Here is a 9,676-nt window from a genome sequence, read left to right on the forward strand (position 1 = left end):
CGTGCTAACGAGCTAGTCGTGCTAACGAGCTAGACGTGCTAACGAGCTAGACGTGCTAACGAGCTAGACGTGCTAACGAGCTAAAGTTCAACCTCAAAACATAAATGGAAAAACCAAAGCCTGTAACACCTTCCCCCTTAAGACAACAAATATATCCTATATTTTTGTTGGACAAGTTTGCTCACCACCAACAGAAAACAACTTCCATTTCACATTATAATCAACTACAATGCTTCACCTTCTAGAATATAAATATGGTGTCTACTGGCTGTCAACAATTAAAAACACGTATTTCTAAATAATAATATACAATCATATTCTTTTTTTCGCCTTTTTCTTTCTATAGAATCCTAAAACTCACTAGCTTCTAGAACTCTCGTCTTCCTAAAACTCACTAGCTTCTAGAACTCTCGTCTTCCTAAAACTCACTAGCTTCTAGAACTCTCGTCTTCCTAAAACTCACTAGCTTCTAGAACTCTCGTCTTCCTAAAACTAACTAGCTTCTAGAACTCTCGTCTTCCTAAAACTCACTAGCTTCTAGAACTAGCTCCTTAATATCCATAGTAACTTTCCACCTCACTGCGGAGCTTCTCTCTCTTCTCAGGGTTCACTAGATAGGCATGTTGTTGGATCGGGGCCCAGTCCCCAATGTCATGCTCTAGTACATTTGGGTTGGCACATCTGAGAATGAACCCTGATATTCTAAAAGCAGGGTAACAATGTCAATATAATTGTACCCCAAAAATTGTCAGTTGGTTGCATAAATAATCATTGATTACTAAATGTTACATGAATATTAAACATGAAATATAAAAACCAAATGTACACCCGTTTGTTAATATGTATTAGCAATAATTCACTTAATGGTGAGGCATAAAATGTATCTTTTGTCAGGCTAAATCTTTGAGTCCTGCTTCTTCAGTAGTGGAATAAAGACATTTAGCACATGAATGTTGTAAATAAATACTGGAGTGATGTAGGATTGTTCATATAATTGATTATTGTACTGCGACTATGTGTTTAGGCTGTAAGTATGTTGAAATTAAATTGTTTTCTTTTCAACTTTCACTTTCAACTAAAACCAAACTTATATTGTATGTCGGGCAAAGTCTTATTTTCAACGACATTTTGCTAGGTGAGATATCCCCAATGTCACAGTTTAAACGTGTCCAAATCAATAGTCCAAATGCAGAAACAGTTTGTGATAAATTGAAAACCTAAACATAAAATGTAACACAAACATCTGTCACAATAATCATATTATTTAAAACAATCTCCTTATAAACTGTACAAGCACCAAAAACGCTGTTGTTTTGACAAGTAGCAATAAATCACTGATATCGATTAGGGGGGAAATCAGGTTGTACGTGATGTTGAAACTAACACAACTAAAAAAACACATGGAAATGGGAGATATATTTTTCCTCACTGATTAGAGGACAACCTGAAGAAGACAGTCAGCTACATTTTGGAGTGATGCATTTAAATGTAGGGGTCGCTAAACAAAGGAACACAACACTTATTTGTCATAACTCATTAATATCATGTTAAAATCAATTGTTAGACAGGAGGGCGATGAGGTTGCACGTCCTGTTAAAACTAACAGCTCAAAAATCACACAGAATCTGGGAGTAATGTGTACATCCCTGGTTAGAGGACAATTTGTAGAAAACAGCTCGCTACATTTTGAAGTGTTGCATTTTGATTCCAGTGGGTCACCAACGTGGTAAGTGTAACACAGCTCTTTTTGTGTTAGTCACTTTTTGTTAAATCTCATAAATAGTAACTCTTCCATTTCAGAGCCTGGATTTTCCCCCCGAGTCTAATATTCATATCATGTTGAAATCAATAGAACAGGGGACAAACGTTTAGGGTTCTACATTGTGACATTAAAATACTCCTTCTACAATGTTTAAACATTCAACATTTTATTTCACTGATATCATGAAACAACTCCTTCATGAATTTTCTGATGTTTAATCAGATATCTTTTATCAGAGTATCTCTTCCCACATTGATTACAGCTATAAGATTTATCTCCTGTGTGTATTCTCTGGTGTTTAGTCAGACTGCTAGATGCAGCAAAACTCTTCCCACATTGATCACAGCTATAAGGTTTCTCTCCTGTGTGTGTTCTCTGGTGTAAAGTCAGCTGGCCAGATGCAGCAAAACTCTTCCCACATTGACCACAGCTATAAGGTTTTTCTCCTGTGTGTATTCTGTAGTGAATTGTCAGCTCTCCAGATCTAGCAAAACTCTTCCCACATTGATCACAGCTATAAGATTTATCTCCTGTGTGTATTCTCTGGTGAACTGTCAGCACTCCAGATCGAGCAAAACTCTTCCCACATTGACCACAGCTATAAGATTTCTCTCCTGTGTGTGTTCTCTGGTGTAAAGTCAGCTGGCCAGATGCAGCAAAACTCTTCCCACATTGATCACAGCTATAAGGTTTCTCTCCCGTGTGTGTTCTCTGGTGTAAAGTCAGCTGGCCAGATGCAGCAAAACTCTTCCCACATTGATCACAGCCGTAAGATTTCTCTCCTGTGTGGATTCTCTGATGAATTTGAATGCCTGTTGATGAGGTGAATCTCTTCCCACAGTCAGAGCAGCAGTGAATTCTCGTCCCTGTGGATCTCTGCAGGTGTTTATTGAGGTGTTCTAATGTGGAGAGGCTCTTCTCTGCCTCTTCAGCATCATGAGGTTGTTGAGGCTCCCCAGAGGATCCACGATAGTCCCGTCTCTCTCCTGTGTGCACAACAAAGTCAGACAGATGATATAAAGGCCCACAACAGCGGTAATCCACTGTAAAAGGTGATGCCAACAGAGTAGCCATGATGTTGTACAACAATTGATGTCTGTAATGAATGTTTAAATAATTTATTCATTGCTTATGAGTGCATTTCAGTGCATTTCACACTACTTTGGATTATAATTGTAAGGCTCGTTTGAATGTCCTGCTTAATATAATGTTTGCTACAGTATTAAGAATTATGTGTAATTATTGAAGAACCACATTAATGTCAATAAAGTTAATATGTTTTTACTTCATTTTTTTAGTTCACCTTTATTTAACCAGGTAGGCTAGTTGAGAACAAGTTCTCATTTACAACTGCGACCTGGCCGAGATAAAGCAAAGCAGTGCGACAGAAAAAAACAACAGAGTTACACGTGGGATAAAAAGTAGTCAATAACACAACAGAAAAATCTATATACAGTTGTGCAAATGTAGCAAGGAGGTAAGGCAATAAATTGGCCATAGTAGCGAAGTAATTACAATTTAGCAAATTAACACTGGAGTGATAGATGTGCAGATGATGATGTGCAAGTAGAAATACTGGTGTGCAAAAGAGCAGAGAAAGTAAATAAAAACATGGGGATGAGGTAGGCAGTTGGATGGACTATTTACAGATGGGCTGTGTACAGCTGCAGCGATCGGTTAGCTGCTCAGATAGCTGATGCTTGAAGTTAGTGAGGGAGATATAAGTCTCCAACTTCAGCGATTTTTGCAATTCGTTCCAGTCATTGGCAGCAGACAACTGGAAGGAAAGGCGGCCAAAGTAGGTGTTGGCTTTGGTGCTGACCAGTGAGATATACCTCCTGGAGCGCGTGCTATGGGTGGGTGTTGCTATGGTGACCAGTGAGCTGAGTTAAGGCGGAGCTTTACATAGCAAAGACTTATAGATGACCTGGAGCCAGTGGGTTTGGCGACGAATATGTAGCGAGGGCCAGCCGACGAGAGCGTACAGGTCGCAGTGGTGGGTGGTATATGGGGCATTGGTGACAAAACGGATGGCACTGTGATAGACTGCATCCAGTTTGCTGAGTAGAGTGTTGGAGGCTATTTTGAAAATGACATCGCCGAAGTTAACCTCTATGGGCTTTTTACATGCTAATGTAAAAAGCTGGTTTTTGATATAAATATGAACTTGATTGAACAAAACATGCATGTATTGTATAACATAATGTCCTAGGAGTGTCATCTGATGAAGATCATCAAAGGTTAGTGCTGCATTTAGCTGTGGTTTTGGTTTTTGTGACATATCAAACGCTGTTTAAAATAAATTTTTATGCTACTTTTCTCGTAAAATAGCGATAATATTACAACCGGGCAACGTTGTATTCATTCAAAGGCTGAAAGAAAAAAAAATGAATTCTCGTGAACGCGCATCTCAGTCTCACTGTCCCCAGGCTGACTGATCACAAACAGAGCTGCTGTACTTTGCCCAGAGACAGCAGACACCCCATTCCACTTTCTGGTGGCTTTAGAGAGCAAATGGAAGCCTTAGAAAGTGTCACGTTACAGCACAGATGCTGTAATGTCGATAGAGATGCAGAAGGACAACAAATTATCAGACAGGGCCTTCCTGTATGGAATCTTCTCAGGTTTTTGCCTGCCATATGAGTTATGTTATACTCACAGACACCATTCAAACAGTTTTAGAAACTTTAGAGTGTTTTCTATCCAAATCTACCAATTATATGCATATTCTAGTTTCTGGGCAGGAGTAGTAACCAGATAAAATCGGGGACCGTTTTTATCCGGACGTGAAAATACTGCCCCCTATCCCAAACAGGGTAAACTATCATTTTGACATCATGGATGAATTCTAGAATATACTATATAGCCTAGAAACCTGGTTAAACTATCATTATGACATCATGGATGAATTCTAGAATATACTATATATCCTAGAAACCTGGTTAAACTATCATTATGACATCCTGGATGAATTCTAGAATATACTATATAGCCTAGAAACCTGGTTAAACTATCATTATGACATCATGGATGGCCAGTCCTTGTATTCATAGTGTAGTGAATTCAGGGGGAGGCCCTGAGCTGAACTCAAACCTGGGTCCAGTGACTGTCATGCCAACACCTTATAACTGTTACGCCATGATTATCTGAACTTCTTGACAAGGTCCCTATGAATTTGAGAGTGGTTACATTTCTCCTTCCCCCATCCCTCAGCTGTTTACCAAACCAAGCCTCTGGGCAGCCATTTTGTTTCTGTTTTAAAACTAGGTTGCCCCTTTAAAAAAGCCACACAATCAATCAACCAATCTGCAGTTCAACCAATAACAAAGCTGTAATTCCACCACTGTTTTGGTAATAAGATGATTATGGGGCTGGAGAAATGTAACTACTCTCAAATTCATAGATAGACCTATGGATGCAAGGACTGACCATCCATGATATCAACATTATAGTTTTAACCATGTTGAGGCTATACAGTGTTGATTTACATTGTTTCTAAACATTGGAGTAAAAAAAGCTTATTTGGGGTTCTGATGGGGTACAACAGTTGAACTAAGCTCATGAGGCATGTGTTATATTCTTCAAGAATCAATGGCTATAAATTAATAATTATAAAGTCACAATATGGATGTAGCTATTGCAGATTTCCCCTTTAACACCACACATCAGTTCAACAACTGCAGAGTTTGTGCCTCTGTATTTAAGACAGTACTTACTAGTGTTTATTAAGGCCCGTTCATCGTTAAAACCATTGGATGCCTTAACATGCCTTTGGGAAACCGGGCCCAGATATCCAGTTTCCTCCTCTTCTTCCTTTTTCGATGTGACAGTCATCTCCCCCTCCTCCTCTTTCACTCCAAAAACTGCATCTTCCTCCTCTTCTTTTACTGTAACATCCTCCTCCTCTTTCACTCTGAACGCATCTTTCTCTTCTTTTACTGAAACGTCTTTCTCTTCTTCTTTCACAGTAACAGCCTCACCCTCTACTTGTTTTTGTATTGTAACATCTTTCTCTTCCCCCTCCCCTTTCACAAGAGCTTCTTTCTCCGTCCAGCAGGCCTCTTCTTTAGCAGGAGAGTAGCTCAGTGACCGCATGGTCGGAGATGTTAGCTAGCTAGGCTAATGCTAACTTAACCAGCCCGCTAGCTGAATAATAACAACAACACCGTAAATATGAAATTCAATCGGATAACTAACTAGACGACAGAAGTGGGTTTAAAACACAGTGGCTAATATACACGAAAGCATCTAAAGAGCTTTATTGGTTTGGCTATTTTGTCTAGCAAGCTACCGAGGTGGCGGAATAACGGTTGTTGCTGTTGAAAGAAGCTTTCCGTCCACTAGATTATACGTCACACCAACAGCATTACCTTAAATTCCCAGACCGCCATCTGCTGACTGGAGTGGGTAACGCAGTTGAGTAAAATGTTTATTTTATTGTCAGACAACAAGTTAAAAGTGTAGGACGCATTAGTTTTTACTCACCAGTGTAACAACACAGTGTGGTTAAAGACTTAGTAAGCTAGTTGTAGTCACGATATGGTTACCTATAAGTACAAACAGTTATGTTTTTGCATTATTACAAATGTATTAACTTATTTCGGGAAATCTTCTAAACTACCCACAATGCTCTATTTTCCAACGTCATATGTATTATCAACTCTATGCTACCGGGTTTGTATGCCAGTGTAACGGTGTAATGAAGTTACATTTAAAACAATTATTTAATCTTTATTTAACCAGGCAAACCAGCTAAGGACAAATTCTTATTTACAATAATGGACCCGTGTCTGTAGTTTTGAACCAGGGTCTGTAGTGACGCCTCTAGCACTGAGATGCAGGACCTGAGACTGCTGCTTGTGTGTTTACATTACATTCCGTGATAAAGGTATGGGATTCTGGGTAATCCACAGCAGATTTATGGAGAATTTGAAAATTGGGTGGTCCTGGGATAGAAATGTATAAAGTTGACATTAGATCATAAAATCCACCTTTTAAATCATAAATTAGCAATTTATGTTTTAGTAACTTCTGTTGTTGGTTTGGCCTCTCTTTATATGTTATTTGCCGAATCTCAGTTTTCCATGTGGGTTTTATGCTAAAGTTCCCTCTTTGAAGTTGGTAGCAAACTGGAAAATGCATCATCTTTAGGAGTGCTATTTATATCCTGTCACTACTGATCATTCATCCACACTGCATCTTCTTTAGGAGTGCTATTTATATCCTGTCACTACTGATCATTCATCCACACTGCATCTTCTATAGGAGTGCTATTTATATCCTGATCATTCATCCACACTGCATCTTCTATAGGAGTGCTATTTATATCCTGATCATTCATCCTCACTGCATCTTCTTTAGGAGTGCTATTTATATCCTGTCACTACTGATCATTCATCCACACTGCATCTTCTTTAGGAGTGCTATTTATATCCTGATCATTCATCCACACTGCATCTTCTATAGGAGTGCTATTTATATCCTGATCATTCATCCACACTGCATCTTCTTTAGGAGTGCTATTTATATACTGATCATTCATCCACACTGCATCTTCTTTAGCAGTGCTATTTATATCCTGATCATTCATCCACACTGCATCTTCTTTAGGAGTGCTATTTATATCCTGATCATTCATCCACACTGCATCTTCTTTAGGAGTGCTATTTATATCCTGATCATTCATCCACACTGCATCTTCTTTAGGAGTGCTATTTATATACTGATCATTCATCCACACTGCATCTTCTTTAGGAGTGCTATTTATATCCTGATCATTCATCCACACTGCATCTTCTATAGGAGTGCTATTTATATCCTGATCATTCATCCACACTGTGTGTCTCATCAATGCAGGTAATTTATGACATGTATAAAGTATGTGTTTTATAAACTCATGAACTCCAGCCAGTTTATCAGCCCGGTTCTGTTAGTTTAGGTGGATTATACTTCTTCACCACCAGAGGGGGACATTGAGTAATATTTCAGGTTAATTTGATATATTTTGATACTAAAATGGATGACAGTTTATTCTGTTGTGAATATGAGATTACACATGGAAACTATGTATTTATTTTATTATAGTAAATTAGGAATTATTAGGAACTGTTAAATCCACTATATGATCATAATAACTTTGACAGACATCTTGATAGTTTTTTGTTAGTATATTATAGGGCAGATTTATGGAGAATTGCTATGGGAGTGCTATTTATATCCCGTCACTACTGATCATTCATCCATACTGTGTGTGTCCCATCATTGCAGCTTTGGAAATAAATGAACTATCCATCCATTGCTCCTTCCTGTGTTGACTCATTGACTTGAGGGACGGGAACAGGAAGGTCGATATCTAGCTCAAGCTTCACCTCATACCTTTCATGAACTGTGTGGTTGTGTTATCTAGAGGGAACCCGTTAGCACGGTAGGCTCTGGTGCCTTCTTGCTGTGGGCTCAAATCGACAGAGGAAATCAACCTGCTTGCTACTTTTTGTTTTGTCAACTTTTCATTAGGGATGTTATGTTTGATACCGGAGCTACGAGGCCTGCGTCCAAATCGCTAAGCAGTAAACTTCAAAGCAGTGTACCGATGCCTGTATCACTTTATCAGCAGCACGTCATCAATGACGTCTGAAGCTTCATTTGATCAAACAACCACCTGATTGGTTTGGTATTGGGCTTGTTCGACATTGCAGGCGACTGCCGACTGACTGATCTACACATTACCTTACACCATAAATAACTACTCATTATTATTTATAAATCAGTCAGCCAGTGACCATTTACCCACAATGCAGCATGGATTTGATGATCTCGAACACGGCCAGTGGTTTAGTAGATGACAAAAAGGCCACACTGCGCATGCGATTCGGTGCTCAAACCTGTTGAACCTACATTGCCGTTCAAAAGTTTGGGGTCAATTAGAAATGTCCTTGTTTTCCATGAAAACATTCATGAAATGAGTTGCATAATGAATAGGAAATATAGTCAAGTCTTTGACAAGGTTTTAAATAATGATTTTTAATTGGAATAATAATTGTGTCCTTCAAACTTTGAATCCTCCATTTGCAGCAATTACAGCCTTGCAGATCTTTGGCATTCTAGTTGTCAATTTGTTGAGGTAATCTGAAGAGATTTCACCCCATGTTTCCTGAAGCACCTCCCACAAGTTGGATTGGATTGATGGGCACTTCTTACGTATCATACGGTCAAGCTGCCCCCACAACAGCTCAATAGGGTTGAGATCCGGTGACTGTGCTGGCCACTCCATTATAGACAGAATACCAGCTGAATGCTTCTTCCCTAAATGGAGCTGTGCTTTGGGTCATTGTCCTGGTGTAGGAGGAAGTTGGCTCCAATTAAGCGCCGTCCACAGGGTATGGCATGGCTTTGCAAAATGGAGTGATAGCCTTCCTTCTTCAAGATCCCTTTTACCCTGTACAAATCTCCCACTTTACCACCACCAAAGCACCCCAGACCATCACATTGCCTCCACCATGATGACAGAAGGCGTCAAGCACTCCTCCAGCATCTTTTCATTTTTTCTGGAACTCACGAATGTTCTTGTTTGTGATCCGAACACCTCAAACTTAGATTCGTCTGTATATAACACTTTTTTCCAATCTTCCTCTGCCCAATGTCTGTGTTAGTTTGCCCATCTTAATCTTTTCCTTTTTTTAAACGGTCTGAGATATGGATTTTTCTTTGCAACTCTGCCTAGAAGGCCAACATCCCGGAGTCGCCTCTTCACTGTTGACGTTTAGACTGGTGTTTTGCGGGTACTATTTGATAAAGCTTCCAGTTGAAAACTTGTGAGGCGTCTGTTTCTCAAATTAGACACTAATGTACTTGTCCTCTTGCTTGTTGTGCACTGGGGTCTCCTTCCATTCTGGTTAGGCCAGTTTGCGCTGTTCT

The 9,676-nt window shown here is 39.4% G+C and overlaps 1 protein-coding gene across 1 annotated transcript; it reads right to left on the reverse strand.

Moving 5' to 3' along the window:
• Positions 1-1,882: 1,882 nt before the first annotated feature.
• On the reverse strand, positions 1,883-8,625 carry LOC145877234 (uncharacterized). Its single transcript, XM_082972526.1, has 2 exons — positions 8,553-8,625; positions 1,883-2,574 (listed from the first exon to the last, which is right to left on the reverse strand). The coding sequence occupies exons 1-2, from the start codon at positions 8,623-8,625 to the stop codon at positions 1,943-1,945; spliced, it is 705 nt and encodes a 234-aa protein (XP_082828652.1). The 3' UTR covers positions 1,883-1,942.
• Positions 8,626-9,676: the final 1,051 nt, after the last annotated feature.

The sequence above is a fragment of the Salmo salar genome, unplaced genomic scaffold, assembly GCF_965601325.2.
Source record: "Salmo salar unplaced genomic scaffold, fSalSal1 ptg000730l, whole genome shotgun sequence".
Lineage (NCBI taxonomy): Eukaryota > Metazoa > Chordata > Actinopteri > Salmoniformes > Salmonidae > Salmo > Salmo salar.

Excerpts from the sequence above, each read along its gene's own strand:
- LOC145877234 (XM_082972526.1), bottom strand. The coding sequence starts at position 8,625 with ATGCGCAGTGTGGCCTTTTTGTCATCTACTAAACCACTGGCCGTGTTC. Across the intron at positions 2,575-8,552 it reads CATCAAATCCATGCTGCATT|GCATTCAAATTCATCAGAGA; the intron begins GTGGGTAAATGG and ends CCTCATCAACAG.